The 18450-nt window shown below is 36.6% G+C and overlaps 2 protein-coding genes across 3 annotated transcripts; both read left to right on the forward strand.

The window, feature by feature from the left end:
• The first annotated feature begins 1745 nt into the window (after positions 1 to 1745).
• Positions 1746 to 2866, forward strand: LOC136805016 (pre-mRNA-splicing factor ISY1 homolog). Its single transcript, XM_067061545.1, has one exon. The coding sequence runs from the start codon at positions 1807 to 1809 to the stop codon at positions 2659 to 2661; it is 855 nt and encodes a 284-aa protein (XP_066917646.1). The 5' UTR covers positions 1746 to 1806; the 3' UTR covers positions 2662 to 2866.
• A 3675-nt stretch (positions 2867 to 6541) lies between these two features.
• LOC136805019 (dipeptidyl peptidase 1-like) lies at positions 6542 to 16950 on the forward strand. Of its 2 annotated transcripts, none has more exons than XM_067061549.1 (6): positions 6542 to 6819; positions 7475 to 7644; positions 8399 to 8624; positions 9223 to 9470; positions 14549 to 14827; positions 16350 to 16950. In XM_067061549.1, the coding sequence occupies exons 1-6, from the start codon at positions 6563 to 6565 to the stop codon at positions 16562 to 16564; spliced, it is 1395 nt and encodes a 464-aa protein (XP_066917650.1). In that variant the 5' UTR covers positions 6542 to 6562; the 3' UTR covers positions 16565 to 16950. The 2 variants fall into 2 exon arrangements, with proteins under 2 accessions (XP_066917650.1, XP_066917651.1); XM_067061550.1 differs by lacking the exons at positions 14549 to 14827; positions 16350 to 16950 and adding exons at positions 10825 to 11094; positions 12258 to 13563.
• The last annotated feature ends 1500 nt before the right edge of the window (positions 16951 to 18450 follow it).

Consider the following 18450-nt stretch of genomic DNA (forward strand, 5'->3'; position numbering starts at 1 on the left):
TTCTCCTTTCTTCTCAATGATGTCTTCCATCTTCTTTTCGATCGTTGCCATTCTGGTCTCAAAGCTATCCTTTATTTCGCTGATCATTGTATTAACGTCTTTGGACTTAAGTTGAGTGATTTCTACATCCTGGGCTTTCATTATATTTTCGCAAGCTTTTATCTCCTTTCGGAATCCTGAAACTGTTGATGTTTCACATGAATTGACCCGTTCCAATAGATCAGGGGTGATCACGACACAGTTTTGACAGATAAAAGCTCTCGATTTGTATGTTAGACATAACTGGATTTGATAGACGGGGAGCTTTGAACAAATGTAGTGTACGATTCGATTGCACTTTTTGCATTCAAGTGTGTCTTTGGATCTTCCTTCTTCACTTGTAACACATTCAGATGGGCTGCAAAGGTCGTAAGTTGATGCTGAATTCGGTTGTTTTCGTAGATTTTCCTGAATTTTCTCCGCCATCTTTACATCTTTTAACAACACGTCCGTTCAGTTTTTATTTGACGTCAGAATGAGATGATATGAACATTAAGAACATCCGAAGACTATAAAATTTTTTGGATGTTCTTATAAAAAACATGTGTAAATTATATTTTCTTAAAATATCAAACTTCTTATATAATATGACACGACTTAATGTGACATTGACACTTAAAAGTTTTGCACACCACTTTTTAAAAACCAATGCTTAAAGTATTCTCGACTGGAATGATCACTTGAGACCCTTTCCTGTTTCTGCCTGTATATCTTTACAGATGTCACTGAACGGCGTATTATTAACAAACTTCTCTTTTAAAGAATCAGTAAAGTTTTGCTGAAACTCGGGTACTAATTTGTTGTCACTTTGAGACTCAAATTGTTCTTATCCTGTTCTCATTTATAGGGTGTAATAGAGGTATTTAGGCTTTATAACCAATTTTTCTACTTTGACCCTTGAATTGCTTGAAATTGGGTAATTTCAGCCTCAACATTGTTCTTAAACTGTTCTTATTTTTTGGCGATTTTGAGCCTCATTGTTGAAATAAAATTGTTTTCATAAAAGAAAAAAGTGTAAACTGCTTTTAGGGTCACCCTAATTTTGTTTAAGGATACCATTCCCAATAAAACTCTCCACAAGACTCGTGTTCAGAATTCTAGAACTAGTCCCTTCCTATTCTAAGTATTCATGATATTCACGACGTAATGTTTGCTACGAAAAGACCCCGGTTTTGGCCAGTATGGACAAATTTAATACAACTTTTGTCTAGTTTAAATTTGCCACTACTGGCTAAAACCGGGATATTTCCGTAGCAAACATTACGTCATGAATTCATCATGAATTGTGGACCAATCCACATTTTTGGGTATTTGGTAACGTGAACAATAACTGAGCAAACAAATCGATTTTTATCTTTTCATATCAACAAAAGAAAAAGCTAACAAAAAGTTATAACATTAGGCTCCCAGACTAAGGTTTTTTACACGAACTATGGATATGAGAACCACAGAAAATTTTGCTAGCTCTCTCCAGGTGACCTAATCCGTTCCTGAAACCATCGCCGGCATAAACATCGGGAAAATCGGATTCAGCAAACGGGTTTTCGTCACCAGGTTCCCGGGCTTGGATTCTATGGCTACCAAAAGGTTTTTTGTTGAAAAAGTCTTCTTTTAATGCACCGTAATACAGAACAGTGATTTTCCCTTCATTTTGTTCTTTCGTAGTTTTACAATATATTAGATATCACAATCAAGTAACTGTCGATTTTCTTTCAGGAAAACTAAATAAAAATAAAAAAACAAGACCTAAGTCCATAGTCATCCATCATGGCTCGTAGTGCGGAAAAAGCAATGGCCATTTTGTCCCGTTGGACGGCTATGATGAATGCGGAAGACAAACCGCAAGTGGCAACCCGGCGGCCGTTCCTAGCTACGGAATGCAACAATTTGAAGGAAGCGGAGAAGTGGCGCCACCAGATTATCCGTGAGATATCAAAAAAAGTTTCACAGATTCAAAATGCGGGAATGGGTGAGTTCCGGATCCGTGATTTGAATGATGAGATTAATAAGCTATTACGAGAGAAACGCCACTGGGAGGAACGTATTGTTCAATTAGAAGGGCCGAATTACGCAAAAGTCGGCCCGCGGATGCTTGATCATGAAGGAAAGGAACTACCAGGGAATAGAGGCTATAAGTATTTCGGGGCGGCTAAAGATTTACCGGGCGTAAGGGAGCTTTTTGAGCAGGAGCCACCCAAAGCGCCCCGTAAGACGAGAGGAGAACTTTATAAGAATATTGATGCTGATTACTATGGTTACCGAGACGACGATGACGGAATTTTAGCGCCTTTGGAAATGGAACTAGAACAACGGAATCGGAAAGAGGAAATAACGGAATGGGAAAAGAAACGTGATCGGGGAGAAATAAAAGTGCCAGATGACGCGGACGAGAATATCTACACGTCGGAGAAATTCGATTTCGGTGAAAACGAAAGTGACGGGGAAGGCGAGGAAGAATCGGGTAATCGAGACAAACGATTCGTCTCTCATGTACCGGTACCGACTCAAAAAGATGTCGAAGATATGCTGATTCAGCGTAAAAAACAAGAACTAATGGAACGATATGCAAGTGAGCTTCTTCAAAAACAAAGCTCGACTGCTAAAACTTTGATGGGCGTTTGAATCCACCCTTTTCAGGCATTTCCGCCCTTGACTTATGGCGCTCTTTATGCTGAAGGGTCTTTTTCCTGGTTACTTTTGTATATACAATCAGACCAGATTTTTGAATTTTTTGACACCTTCAGAGGTTTTTAAATGGTTTTTTATCAGTCTAGGCGATGCTATGAAAATTGAAAATAATATTTTGTTTCATTTTGATTCTGTAGAACTATCCATGAATTCATTACGATTCAATGACGTAATGGTGAAGATATAAGCTTGATGAGAAAATGATCTTATTTTGATAATATAACATGGCATACATAATCATATAAGGCGAGACCAATTTAATTTGTTGTTTCTACGGGCTCGACCGACCCTATTTTTGCTAAAATCAAAAAAATAATAATATTGAATTTCCACTACAATATATTTTACACACTAGTTATTTGGAAGAATTAAATTTGAATAACGCTGAAAATTAATTCAAGAAAAAAGTGAATTTTTGAATCCGGATATTTTTTAGAAAACATTTTCGGTACTTTACCAACCTTGATAAATGAAAAATTTATTCTTATTTTACCGACCGACCGACCCATATTTTGTTAACGATCTGCCCATAGAACAACAAATTAAACTGGTCTCGCCTAATAAGCTTGAAATTATATTATCTCTTATTTGGATTACAGAAGAGACTTGTCATAGATAATGAGGGTCATGCGACATTTATAGCTCTAAAATGTAAAAATCAGTACTTTTTTACAATGAACTGCATGTAGAAAATGATGATGACCTTAAATTCTATATCAACTTCAAAAAGCTTACTGCACTATTTTGATTAAAGGACATCGAGGACATCGAAAAGATTACGTAAACATCTTTTCTTCCATTTTTTTGGTTGATTGAGAGTGACAGGGTTCCCAGCGGTCAGGGAAAACCTAGAAAACCTGGAAAAAGTAGCTTTTTTGGAAAAAGTCAGGGAAAACCTGGAAAAGTCAGGGAAAATTTAGAAAAAGTAGTGAAAGTCAGGGAAAAGTCAGGGAACTTTTTTTGGAATAGTCAGGGAAAGTCAGGGAATTCCAAAATCAGTCAACTCCAAATTACAAATGATAATTGAAATGATATTATCCTTTTCATCTTTCATTTTTGCAGGTATTTTATCAGCCAGTAAGTATTGGTGTATTGTAAGCTCTGTGATATTTATTTATTCCACAGTTCTGACAGTTTTGTTTTACTTATCTCTTCATTAGTTTCTTTTATTTCGTTTTAGTGGTAGAAAAATGATCCGGGGGGGGGGGCACTCCTTTTGTATCCTGGTTTTAGTGGAGTTTTAGTAGACTCACTTTTTAAAAAATATATGTTTTGAAATTTTGTTAAGTTTTATTTTTTTATCTCAATATGGTGTTTTTCAAAATACCGTTGGGGTGAACGGTCAGGGAAAAAGACCCAATATTCTGCTCTGGTCAGGGAAAAAGGCACCTTGGTCAATCTAAAAGTCATGGAAAAGGGCCTTTTTTTGGAAAAAGTCAGGGAAAAATATTTCTCTTAAGTGCTGGGAACCCTGAGTGAGCAAATATTTTCCATGCACTTTTTAAGTATGTTCCAAACAAAAGCAAGTATGATAGCACTCCACTGTGCCATTGAGACACAGATTTATAAAGTCCGAAGGGCTAGATGTCGTGCTCTTAGACATCGCAGGCAAAAAAGTGAATATCGCAAGAAATATTCTATTGTTTCCGAAAATCCTCGAAGCCTCTGATTGTTCAAGCGCTGAAATTCATTTATAATGTCACATGACCTCACGGCACACTTTTCAGAAACAGCACGACATCTAGCCCTTCGAGCTTTGCAGAAATCGGTGATTGAGACTTCGACAGTATCATGTTTTCATACAACCGTTTATTACTTTTATCAGGTTAAAATCGAGACATGTCTAATCATATGACATAATGTAAACAAGAAATCTTTTTATAGAAACCTCTCTTGTTTATGTTTGAGATAATCGAGGCAAAAGCACGCTCTCCAGACAGTCATATGTTCCATTAGATCACGTTTACATCAGTAAAGTTTGAGTAAACTTGCAAATTGGTGTTGAATAAAAAAAGTGGAAATGTATTTTACTAAACTTAAATACTTTTAATGTTTTACTAATTACTTCGATGGATTATTGCTTTCGAGAGAAAGATCACTCAATTCTGGCTGCGTTTAGACCAACTGGCATTTGTAATTTGGCATTTGCTCATGAGGGATTCGATTTTAATAGCTTTTCCATTGTATTTTCTGTCATTGCATTTAAGGAATCGTCTTTTTAGAGTCATTACTGAAAAGGTGATTCCCTCAAGTTCAACTTTGACAGATCAAACAATGAAAAGCATGGAATTTCTCAAAAACTGCAGTCATTAAGGGATCTTCGACAAAAAACTTTCGAATTTTTTATCGGCATTGGGCCGATAAGGGGGTGGGGGGGTCCAACTACATACCGATAAAAAAACAAGTATTGAGACGAAAATCCTTTCATTCAGCCAATTTCTTTCTGATTTCGTCCACAAACTCCACTGAAAGCATATGATTACACTTGCTTTCACCTTTGCGCGCAAATTTGCAACTTTAAAAGTACAGTTTTGAAATAGCTTTGATAAAAAACTCATTTTTCATTGGCCAGCGCGCTGCCTTTTCCTTCGAAATATTGCGACTTCATCCCGTCATTTTAACTTTCGTTTTGATTAACAATATCAATGCGGGTATGAACAAACTCAATGTTGGTGCATAAATAGACAAAAATTCAACGAGAACGGGTGGGAAGGCGATGGCGGACAAGATTGGAGGAAATTGTGTTTTCAAAGATGTAAAAGTTGGATTTGAAAAATTTAGGCCGATAACAGCAAGGGGGGAGGGGGTCTGAAGCTTATCGGCCCAATGCCGATAAAAAATTCGAAAGTTTTTTGTCGAAGACCCCTAAGACTGAAACTTTTTGCCGTAGGGCTAGGCTATGGCAAATCTTGCAAATTTTACAATCTATAGAAAGAACTGAATAAAAAACGTGCAAATACTTTAAACAATCAAAAATGTCATTTTTTCTCTTTGTTTTGGTTCCTTTGTTTTATTTGAAATGCCAGAAAAGGGGATTCCTTTGCTCAAAATGGCATTACAAATGCCAACGAAATGCCAACACGCTGGCATCATTAGGCATTTGACAAACTAAACAATTGCGCGGAACAATAGAATTCAAAAGAATACTGCAAGCAATTACAAATGCCAGGCTGGTCTAAACGTAGCCTCTATTTACAATAGAAGAGATAGGTATTATGTGGCTTAAAAAACTCTTAGATTTTATTGTCAATGCGTTATGTCATAAACGTCATGTTTTATGTTAAAGCATGATATATAATAAGAATCAGTTGAGTGTTATATAGTTCGTTTCCTTTTAATCGATTTACTTTGATTACTTTAAAAGAGGTAGCTGACCGAATATAGTTTACAAATCATAAACAAGGATCTGGTTTATTTGACCTCAGCGTTAATGTAGAAAGTGTATATACTGACTGACTGACTGACTGACTGACTGACTGACTGACTGACTGACTGACTGACTGACTGACTGACTGACTGACTGACTGACTGACTGACTGACTGACTGACTGACTGACTGACTGACTGACTGACTGACTGACTGACTGACTGACTGACTGACTGACTGACTGACTGACTGACTGACTGACTGACTGACTGAATTTTCGCTTGATTGATTGATTGATTGATTGATTGATTGATTGATTGATTGATTGATTGATTTTTTGATGTTTCAGCCAGAATGTTTATTCTGAGCTATTAAAGTTTTTTGAAAAATACGAATTTCTATATCATCCTATTCATTTATTTTTCATTTACATTTTTTTTATCTTAGAAAAAACAAGTATAAAATAAAATGCTGTCTTATATTTGCATCCTGGTGTTCTGCTTCGCTGCCGTTCGTTGCGACGTCCCGACAAACTGCTCCTACCCGGAGGTAGTAGGAAAATGGACATTTTATATCGGACAGTCAAATTTTACCACCGGTTATCAGTGTCCTCTAGAAGGGAAAGTTGATCCTGTGGAGAAAATCCATTTGGAGTTGATGTTCCCTGATAAAGTAATGGATTCTGACGGTAGTATAGGAACTTGGACGATGGTATATAATCAAGGGTGAGTGAATATATATTACACCCTTTTGTAAGGCTCCTATTCTTTCAAAGTTTCCACAGAAAACTCCATTATTTCTCCTGTAATCCATTTGCTAGACTACTTTTCGTCTATTAAAATCAATTGATGCTCGAATATGGTATATAATCATATAAAATTGCTTTGTTTGGTGGTAATTTTGCTCAGTTTGAAGGTAATTTTGAATGTCCAGGGGGTCAACTGATGCTTGTCTCGGGGGTTAGACATGCTGTCCGCGGGGTAAAATTCCAAAAAATGTTATATCCTACACCCCCCATATTCAATTTTCTTTTGGAAAAGCCCCTGGTAGGGGACTGATCTTCCCAAAAACTGATTATGGGCTAACCAAATATTTCAATGTCAGAACTTAAATTATATTTTCTCAGTCTACTCTGCTTCCCCCTCCTACCCAGTTGTACGATTTGGAAGTAAAATTATTGATTACTTCCCCTCTGATTTCTACCGTAGGTCAAAACTTTTAGACTGATTTATTTAACCTAATCTTCTGAAGCTAAATGTCTTATATAAACATGACAAAACGAGTTTAAGTTTTTCTCTAGAATTATAGATTAAAGTGGGAAAGGCTTTAAAAACGTTTTTTTCTTCAAATTACAACAATGTTTTTTTCTTCCTATACCAGGTTTGACGTCAGCATTAAAGGGCGTCGTTTCTTCGCTTTTCTCCAATACAAAGAAATCGTTAAAGATGTCATCGTCAGCATTTGTAATGTCACTTTCACTGGATGGGTTCGCGATGAATTAAATACACAACAACCCGTGTTCCCTGTTCAAAATTGGGGCTGCTATTATGGTAAGAACAGTTATACCAATCTCGTTCCTGTGTATCCCAGGCTTTATTTACGTTACTGATGAACACCAGAGAATTATTATATGGCGCTATCAGTAAACGCTGTTTTTTATAAGTGAATACACTTCATTATGAAAATGGCCAAAAAAATTAAGAATAATGCTTATGGGTTCGCGATGAATTGAATACACAACAACCCGTGTTTCCTGTCAAAAATCGTGGCTGCTATTATGGTAACTTTGTTTATTATAGCATAGTTTCCTCCTGGGTCAGTTCACCCCAAATCACCCTCCCCCCAACTGAAAATGAAAAAATCTCTTTCTTTCCCCTCTCTAGAAATGTTGAAATTTTTCTCTTTTATTCTTTGAGCAAATCAGGCGACACAAGGGAATAAGGGTACTTAAAACTCTTCCACTTTTCAGGAAAATCAAAATTTTTTCTCAAAAAGATGATACTAGATGAATAAAGCAACAATAACAAATCAGGCATAATAGAGTAATAGGAATGGCAAGGGTAGTGGATATCACGTAGTATAGGTTTTTTTTTTAGAGACCCTCCCAAAAATCATGGATTTTTTTGCCTAAAAACGCAAATTACTCAAAAGCTTGGTAACATTTAAATTCAAAATCAGCACCCTCAAATTGGCTAGGAAACATATCAAAAAGTCGGTCACGGACATTTTGAAAAAAAGTGAAACGGTTTTGGATCACTGGCCTCCTAAAAGCGGGCTCTTATCATGAATTTCTTTTCTATCCAGGTGTCAAAGACCAAGGTCCCGCCCAACGTAAAGTTCACGTCCGCCCGTCGCGTTCTCATTTCCTCGAAAGTCAACGTTACGGAGACAAATCAGATTACGTACAACGTCTTAACAATCACCAATTAACGTGGAGGGCGGCTGCGTACCCACGCTTTGAAAATATGACCATTAGTGATATGATTCAATTGGCGGGAGGGCGTAAAAATGTTCCAAATGTACGCCCAAGGTGAGTTTACAGTTTTCACGTATTTATCAATCAGAATTGAAAAAATAGCATGGTGGACACCCAGCTGGCACACAACGTTTTTTCAACGTTTATCTAATGTTCACAACGTCCAAATAACGTTAGATGAACGCTGAAACAACGTTGTGTGCTAAATGGACAGGTATCAAAAATTGAATGCAATGTTCAACGAATTTTACAGACTACATCTCTATTTGAGTATGTATTTTTCATTTTTTCCATAATCCATTCACCTAGCCCGGGGTCCACTTAAGACTTTTTGATAGACTGGACGCCGCGATTAAGTGGCCTGGCAGTTCTCAGTCCTAAGGGAGTTCTTAATCTCAGGCTTTTGCCTAGGCGGACTGTTTTAAAGATTCTAGTTGTTTCAAAAATGAGTTAAGTAATGATTTTATTTGAAAGATAAGGCATTGCAAATCTATTATTCAAGTCGGTTTACCATTCTTAATCATATTTTTCGAATCTAAGTGATGCTTGGAAAAGCTTAAAGCACTCCATCTAGCCCTTTGGGCTTTACAGAAATCTGTGGTTTACCATTTCCTCTGACATTCACTTATTCCATCTGCTTTCTGATTTTCAGTGAAATCACACCGGAGATGCGAGAGATGGTTAAAGATCTTCCAGAAAGTTTCGATTGGCGCAACAAAGAAGGTCAAAGTTACGTCACGCCCATTCGTAACCAGGGAAGCTGTGGTAGTTGCTATTCATTCGGTTCCATGGGTGCTCTAGAGGCTGGTGTTGCCATCGCAACCAACGGACGAATCAAACCTGTGTTTTCACCGCAATATATCGTTTCTTGCTCCAATTACTCTCAAGGATGCGATGGAGGTGAGGCTCAATTGTTTTGAGTTTTGAGATAGAGTTGATATTTTACGTGGATAGCCCACTAATCTAGGAATTTTAGTCTTTGGACCGTAGTGCAGTGGTAGAGCATCCGGTTACGGTTCGCAAGGTTGTGGGTTCAGCCTCCAGCCGGGTCATACCAATGATTCTCAAAATGGTACTTGATGTCTCTCTGCTTGATGCTCGGCAATTAAGAGAAGGATCAAGGGTAAATGAAGATATCCAGGGAGAAAGAGTGGCGCCCTCCCCTACCGGGTGGATAGCTATCGAAAGAAGAGCCTTCGGGTCGCCTCCGACTGCGGTCGCAGACTTACTTTTAGTCTTTTATTTGTTTTCACGAGATCCAGAGCCAGCCGGTTTGGATATAGCCTATATTAGACGTATTTTTTCTACGCAATTACCGTCTATTCCATTTTGCTATTTTTCCGAATGTTTTAAGCCCGGGTTTTCGGACTCTAAACTTCTTTTCCCTTCTTTCCGGGCTTTAAAAACTCAATGTTCTTGTCGCACCAGGAAATCGGCGTCGCTGCCGTAAAAGCTAGCGTTTCCAGACGTCGTCGAAGACGACTTTTCACAAAATATCATTTATTCCAACTGCTAATAATCTTTTATCGTAGAATTTACATGATAACTGACAAAATGTGTTCGGAGTAATGCTGTTTTTTTCTCTATCTTGCAATTAATTTTGTGATGTGTTAAGAATTTTCAACAGGGGGATTTGACTTTTCCTATTTTTAATAAAATACACGTTTTTTTTTATAAGGAACCTTAACTTTGCTCTGAGCCTGGAGTTCCTTATTTTTACAGAGAATTTCAGTCTCAAAGTTCCTTATGGAGTTCCTTACTACATAGGAAATTTTGAACTTTTTGCCCCTTGAAAGATCAAAATTTGGTCAAATTAGTCCCAATAAAAGGTACATTATTTTCAAATCCACTTATTCTCAGCCTGAGCAGTTCCTTAACAATTCCTTATTTTTTGAACCATTTTCAGCCTCGAGTTCCTTATAAACGTGTTCCTTATAAAAAAAAAACGTGTAAGGCAGAAAACTGTTGCTTTTAAATGAAACAATACCCCCTAATAAAAGTCCCGCGAGAGCTAAAATCGCTCGCGAAAACCAAAACGCTACAAAAAAGGCTCCAGACACGGACGGCTATTATTATATAGATATGTAAAGCTTGTAAGGAAAAAACTTGGCTTAACGACATTGAAACCAACAGAGCTTAAAAAATCAAATTCTTAGACCACCTTAGAATTAGTGGACCATTTTAATTATTTTTTGCACACTTTAGTAAATTTCGTAATAAAATTAAAAAAACTTTGCCCGGTTTCTTTTTGCAGGCTTTCCGTATCTGATTGCCGGGAAATTCGCACAAGACTATGGAGCCATTCTTGAACAGGAGTATCCGTATATCGGAAAAGACGCATCGTGTCCGCAAGATTTTATTCCATCAGTTCACGTGTCCGCTTACGGTTATGTGGGCGGCTTTTATGGTGGGTGTAATGAGGCGTTGATGAGAATGGCGTTACATAAAGTTGGACCTTTGGTGATTGGTTTCAACGTCACGAACGAGTTTTTTCAATACAAGAGTGGTATTTATACTCAACCAGGTATGCATGCCCTTTATTTTCTACCTTATCGGCCAAAACTTAGTCGGCCTTGATTTTAGTCGGTCTTAATTATTAGTCGGCCCTAATTTTAGTCACCTCGTCAAAATTTAGGGCCAACTAATAATTAAGACCGACTTAAAATTTGGGCCATTTCTAAATTTACAAGCAAATGGAAAATAGGAGAAAGCTTAAAATACTGGAAAATATAATTATAAGCTTTTAATTTGGCCCAAACTTTTAGTCGGCCCTAGTTTTAGTCACCAAGCCAAAATTTAGTCACTTAGGGCCGACTAAGTTTTGGCCGATAAGGTATTTTCCTATTTGTTTCAAGCTTTTATTTATCAAAAGTTTATCATTTGCTTTTCTGCTCTTTCCCCTTATCTCTTTTTGTCAAATTTTTATCGATCTATAGTTGTTCGGCTCACCATTTGCTTTCGAAGAGGTTTTTCAGGTACAGTTGAATCTCTCTCTAATTCGATTTTCCAGGGACCCAAAAAATATTTTTCGAATAGAGAGTAATTTAAACCACTTTCCAGCTAAGGGGACCAAGTTTTTCTAGTTCGAATTACAGAAAGATTCGAATTATAGAGGGAGTTGACTGTATTTCGCAAGTAATGTAATATTCAGCCATTATTATGGGAGATTTGAACAGGCGATTACGTACGCAAATCTTTCATAATGGTTGAAATGACATAACTTTTCCAAACTGACTTGATTTAAGGGGTTCTAAATGATATCAGAGAAACTTTGACTGTAAGAGGGGGTCGAACAAAAGATCTGGTTGATTCGACCTTTTATTCAATTATGATAAATGTGTAAAATTCATACTTTAAATAACTTGGTAGTAAAGTCAAACTCGATTCTCTTGTGAATACACCTTTTTCCGGTTAGCCGTTTCGTATAAAAAGTCACCAAAATTTCGAGAAAACGAGTAAAACATACACAAAAAATGTGCAGAGTATGAGAAAAATGGGCTTTCTGTGCTCTTACTCTGGACATTTTTTGTTGTTTATGTTTTTGCTCTTAGCCAATGAGAGTGTTTGTTTACTCGAAATTTTGGTGACTTTTTATACGAAGCAGTTAACCGTAAAAAAAGTGCATTAAAGATTGGAACCCCTCTGTCAGTCTGTTCTGATATAACATCATGTTCCCTTTCTCTCTAGAAATGCTAGAGGATGACCCTGGATATAACCCTTTTGAAGTCACCAACCACGCTGTTTTATTGGTCGGGTATGGAGTGGAAGACGGTATGAAATACTGGACCGTCAAAAATTCATGGGGAACGGAATGGGGTGAGGAAGGTTACTTTAGAATTCGTCGCGGTACGGATGAGCTGGCAATCGAGACTATGGCAGTATGGGCTGTTCCCTATGTTGGACACTAATTCATGTTATGACACGACATCACGCTTTGTTTTGTCGAACTATTTTTGTGTGTAAACTTAAGCCCAGCTATATGACAATTAACAGTTTTGAATTTTTTTTTTATCAATACATGTACGGCTGCAAAATAACAAGTAGGGCTAGATGGAGTGCTTTAAGCTCTTCCAAGCAAAAAAAAGTGAATATTGCAAAAAATGTTGCTGCCATTGTTTTCGAAAACCCGCGAAGCTTCTGATTGGTCAAGCGCTGAAATTATTGTGTAATATCACGTGACTTAGGTAGGATTTCCTTCCTAACCTCGGCACACTTTTCAGCAAAAGCACGATATCTATCTAGCCGTTCGGGCTTTATAAATCTATGAGTCAAAAAGACAAATCACGTTTTCATTCGAAATTTTTTTGTGCTTGTTACATCAGGTTACATGATATTTATTTCTGATTGCTTCAAATCTATTGACACTATTAAAGCTGTAAGTTGTAAAGCAAGTCCCATGGGAATAAAATCACGTGAACTTTTTCGAGTAATGACATGTTTTGACTGCATTGATATAATTTTGCAATCCGTGTATTAGTCATTAAAGCTCGCCACCACAACTTCCCGGAATTTTAGCTTACTCTACGACTATCTTATCGGCCAAAACTTAGTCGGCCCTAAGTGACTAAATTTTGGCTTGGTAACTAAAATTATGGCCGACTAAAAATTTGGGCCGACTAAAATTTAGGCCAAATTGAAAGTTTATAATTAAGCTTTCCTTAACCCACTTTTCATATCGGTATTACTTTAACAAAGAATTTACGAATATATAATTATTGAAAATTTTTAGTCGGTCTTAATTATTAGTCGGCCCTCAGTGATTAAATTTTGACGAGGTGACTAAAATTAGGGCCGGCTAAGTTTTGGCCGATAAGGTATATCTTTTTTCCGTCAACTCCCTCTTTCTATAGAATATTTGTATATATAGAGTGGTATTTCTTTCATTATTTTGCATTTAGTTGATTTTTCCATAGAATGTTTTTTGTACAAGGTTTATATATATTTCTAAAACTATTTTTCTTCAAATGAAAAAGAATGCTCTGTTGTAGCAGTATGATCTCTAATAAAATCTTCAATTTTTGATCGTTCGAGCATCTTCCTATTTTTTTACTAGTTGAAGCATCTTGGACGGGGGGCTCGCAGATTCTATTTTCTATCAGCGGACACAGCGACCTGATTTAGCGGCCGAAGACCTGATTTAGCGGCCGAAGACCTGAATTAAAGGCCGAAGACCTGAATTGACGGTCGAGGGCTGTGTGCAAAATTTATTTCAATTTAGCTATGCGAGTATTTTACCCAAAATGCTAACTTTTAGCATAACCGCCTGTCCAATTTGCAGAAATTTTGGCTGCAAGCTTGTATTATCAATACCGTAATACTTGTCAAAATTTCAAGTCAATAGTATTTTCCAATCACTAGATACAATATCTGATTTAGGCAAAAAGGGCAATTCTAAGCCGGTCTGTAAAATACAGGATACCAACAGGTGGTAAAAATTGATCCTATATGCCCCAAAAACTAATGTCACATGGAGTTGCCTCACAAAATTTGAGCAAAAAAAAAATAAAGTTAAAAAAAGCTAGTGGGAGGTCCTATTTTCGGTAATTTGCAAAGAATGATGACTTCATCAATGATGCCAAAATCTTCACCAAAGATGCTAATTCTCCCCCCCCCCTCTTCCTAAAGATGCTTCATCAGTCAAGGGAAATCTCCTGATACAAGGACAATCCTGTACCAAACTCCATAAAGAGCTTTATAACAATTACCTCGCTAAAATGTACCGAAATACGCCAAAATTAAAAAAAGAATTCCATGTCATGATTAAATTCGGATCTCTAATTATCGATATCTACCAATAGTCGAATTTCAAATTTATATCCCGTGCCCAACTCCTCTCACCTCTCGATGCTCCCCCTAGTAAAGAAATAGGAAAGATGCTCAAGTGCTGATTATAAGGTAGATTCCCTAGAATAGAATGTTTTAAGAATTCGTCCTTCAGTTCAACAATTCAAAACTCTGTAAAAAATTTCTTATTGCAGGCATGGGTTATTTGATAGCCGGAAAATTCGCTCAAGATTATGGAGTTGTTATGGAAAGTGATTATCCGTACACTGGTGAACAGACAACTTGTGAAAACTGGAATATCGGATCCGATCGGATTCATGTATCGGATTACGGATATGTGGGTGGGTTTTACGGTGGTTGCAATGAAGCCCTGATGGGTTTGGCGTTGGTGAAAGTTGGCCCGATAGTGGTCAGCTTTAATGTGACGCAAGATTTCTTTCATTACAAAAGCGGTATTTACCAAAGACCCCAAGGTAAGGGAAAAACTTCACGTGTCTTCAATCTCAGTCTAAATGTAGTCATCATAAAAAACCCCGGTCTTGAAGGCTTTCGTATTTTTCTATTTTAACAGTTACAGCTTTTGTACGTAAAAGGATTTGTTTTGCATATCTTTTGATCATATGACTAGAAAATAAACCAATCGAAAGTGTTGAAAATGGTAACGTGATCAAAAAGTATGGAAAATGTCATTTACTACCGTGAAAAGCAGAGGTCAAAATCATATATTGACGCTGTGCCGACGAATCGAGATTCTATTCATCACTCAATCAACGAAGACAAAAGTAACCATGACGACCATCCAAGATCTTGGATGAAGTTCAAAGTAGATATTTTTATTCCCGTCGTTGAAAACACAACTAAAAAATATCATCAATGCTTTTTAAAAAGAGTCAGTGATAGAGAATCATAACATAAAGTCTGTCTATTATTTCGATTCAATTAAAAGTGACATTTCCATAATTAATAGTTTAGTAATTACTGTTATACATTTGGGGATCATGTAAAAGATTTCTTTCGAAAAAAACTCACTTCGATTACACTTGGAGGTTTCTGGAGAATTCGCAAATAGTAAACTGCATCGAGTTATTAGTCTTAAGTCACGGATTTTTGACTTATGGAGGCTCGAGCTATGAAGGTTCTTTCCATTTTTTCTCTGGTTTGATCCGTAGATTTTTATACTTCCTATTGATCCATACTCTTTTTATAAGAACCAGTAAATTTTGCCCAGACTGGTTCTTAATTTTTTGAAATTCTCAGATTTATATATATGTTCTTACGATGTTCTTAATACGCTTAGTTTCTTAAAACTGTTGATAATCTCATGAAATCTGTTTCAAAATCAGTACTTTCTTAGTAGTTTCTAAAATCTGAGGCTCAGACTGTTCTTAATTAGTTCCAGGTTTTGACCGATTTTCAAGCTTGTGTTCTTATAAAATTGTTCTTATAAGAAAGCGTGAATTTTTATAAGAAATTTCCATCCAAGAATTGGGTCAAGCTGGAGTTTTTACAAGGTTTTCGATGATTCGGTTGATGGTTGAATCTTGAGACAAAGGATTTTATTGCTTTTTCTAAAGAACGCGTCATCTCTATTATTTCAAATTACCAATTAGTGAAGTATCTTATTCTTGATATGCGTAAGTCATTTTTCTAGCGGAAACACCCTAAAAAAGCCGGGATTTGACCTCTCTGTGTTACTAAAAATAGAAACACAGAGGTCAAAAACCGGCTTTTTTGGGTGCTTCCGTTAAAAGATATGACGTCATCTTGACTTACGCATATCAAGAATAAAAACTCCAGCTCATCCCCAAGAATTCTGGGTCAAGTTGAACATTTACAAGAATTTTTGTCATTGGATTGGTCGTTAACTATTCAAACAAAAACGTTTATTATATTTTTCTAAAGAACGCGTCATCTCTATTATTTCAAATAACCAATTATATGAGCATCTTGTAAAAACTTCAATACAACTGAGAATTCTATCCTCTTATTTTTCAGTGCCGACCGATTTATCTTTCAATCCGTTTGAAGTGAATAACCACGTTGTTGTAGTGGTCGGGTACGGAATGGAAGACGGAGTACGTTACTGGATCGTCAAAAACTCTTGGGGAACGGAATGGGGTGAGGACGGCTACTTTAGAATACGACGCGGTACGGATGAGCTTTCGTTGGAAAGTATTGCGGTGTGGACTAAACCTTTTCTTGGACACTAAAAATGATTTAGAATTTTTTATTTACAGTTGACTTCCTCTCTCTAATTCGATTTTCAAGGGACCAAAAATTTTATTCGAGTTAGAAAAGATTCGAATAACAGAGCAATTTGAAACACTTTACAGCTGAGGGGACCAATATTTTAGTTCAAATCACAGAAAGATTCGAATGATATGTAGAAATTCAAGTTGACTGTAGTATTTTGATATAATCTTGATCTGTAGATAAATTTGTCGTAGAGTTAAAATTACAGACAGGATATTTTTCCAACTACAAAAGATTTTTTGCTCTATTTCAAAAAGTATACTAATATTTTAGATTTTTTTTACTAAACATATTTTTGTATAAGGAATGTCTGCTGTAAGCGAAATATATAAATCTAAGTATCAAATCTTTGTTTGATTTATATAGCGCATTATACTGTCCTCAAGCTGCAGCAAATAAAAAATAGACGTTCATTAGTCCCCTGTGCATAAGGTTTGTGAGGTGCTGGTTGTGTTATATAGAGTCCATATTTTATGCGAATGGCCTAGTAATCTAGGATCTTTAGACAGTCTTTCAATCGTTCTGTTAGAATCCCGGAACATTGGAAGGAGCGGGGATTCGAACCGCAAACCCCTGGTTTGTATATTGTACTGATGCATTTGACCACTTAGCCATTGCGGGCCATTGATCCTGCGGAAATTGATCTACCTGCTGTTTGCCTTTCTTGGCATTGCTGAGAAACATTTTTTCCAAAGTTTAAAGGTTTTGTTTTTACATAAGTGTTCCCGTTTCATATCAGACACATATTTCATACCGGGACAGCGTCTTCCTATTGTTATGCTATGCTGATATAAGCATAGTCTTTCTGACCAATCTTGCTCCACATCCGTGTCAATCCGATGTGTAAAAGCTTGTAAATTAAAAATAACGAGTAACCAAACGATTTTACTCTTATTTAAAATCAAAACCTTTAAGTTAATATCCACAAAATTGTAGTCGAAATTTTGTCCACCCATTTCGGTAATTCGCATCATCTGTGTTTGAAATCAAAAACCGTTTGTTCTGGTTTTTTGTAAAGACAAAGCAAAAGAAATGGAAATCGCTTTTTTTAAATAGTGTACTTTGACTGAGGGTCATGTATATTCTTAAGAAATTTCCAAAATTTCCAAAATTGAGGGTGTAATATTCTTAACGCATAGTTACTTAATTGACTTTTATACAAACCCGAGAAATAATCAATGATCGCTATCTAGACAGTTGCGACAGTCATGCACCGATCTATGCACAATGAGTATTTTAAATTGGGCAGAGAGGGAAAGGTTTTACATCATTCCTTGTTGTTTTTTTCAAACATTTTACTCTCTGCTGATCCGTGATTGGTCATAATTATACCAAAGACTTATAACCAAGTCTTTGATAATATTAACTAGATGGGCTAGATCAACCTCGTTCCCTGCGTATTATCAGCTTTTTTATACTTACTGATAGCGCTAGATAATATTCTCTGGCGTCCATCAGTAGTATAAATAAAGCCTGGGATACACGGGCACGAGGTTGGGGCTAGATATGTCGTGCTTTGTATTCCCTGCGTATTACAAACTTTTTTATGCTTACTGAAAGAAAGGAGCGATAAATAACATTCTCTGGGGTCTATAAGTAACGTAACGTAAATAAAGCCTGGGATACATGGGGTCGATACCCTGAGAATCAGACTTCAGAGGCCAAGTTTTCATAGAGAAAATATTAACCTCGGAGGTCGAAATGGCGTTTTTCAATCAATTTTTATGAAGAGAAGGAGTATAAAACGATAAAAAAAGTTTTCTCTTTGGTGGTTTAAAAGAGCCTGGTATCTCTACTGTGAATATCACAGCCCGAATAAATGGAATGAAGCTTTTCTCCATTT

The sequence above is a fragment of the Clytia hemisphaerica genome, unplaced genomic scaffold, assembly GCF_902728285.1.
Source record: "Clytia hemisphaerica strain Z4C2 unplaced genomic scaffold, Clytia hemisphaerica genome assembly, whole genome shotgun sequence".
Classification (NCBI taxonomy): Eukaryota; Metazoa; Cnidaria; class Hydrozoa; order Leptothecata; family Clytiidae; genus Clytia; species Clytia hemisphaerica.

Bases quoted from the DNA above. Each gene is read 5' to 3' on its own strand.
- LOC136805016 (XM_067061545.1), top strand. From the start codon at position 1,807: ATGGCTCGTAGTGCGGAAAAAGCAATGGCCATTTTGTCCCGTTGGACG.
- LOC136805019 (XM_067061549.1), top strand. From the start codon at position 6,563: ATGCTGTCTTATATTTGCATCCTGGTGTTCTGCTTCGCTGCCGTTCGT. The intron at 8,625-9,222 runs GTGAGTTTACAG...TCTGATTTTCAG, and splicing joins GTTCCAAATGTACGCCCAAG to TGAAATCACACCGGAGATGC. The intron at 9,471-14,548 runs GTGAGGCTCAAT...TTCTTATTGCAG, and splicing joins CTCTCAAGGATGCGATGGAG to GCATGGGTTATTTGATAGCC.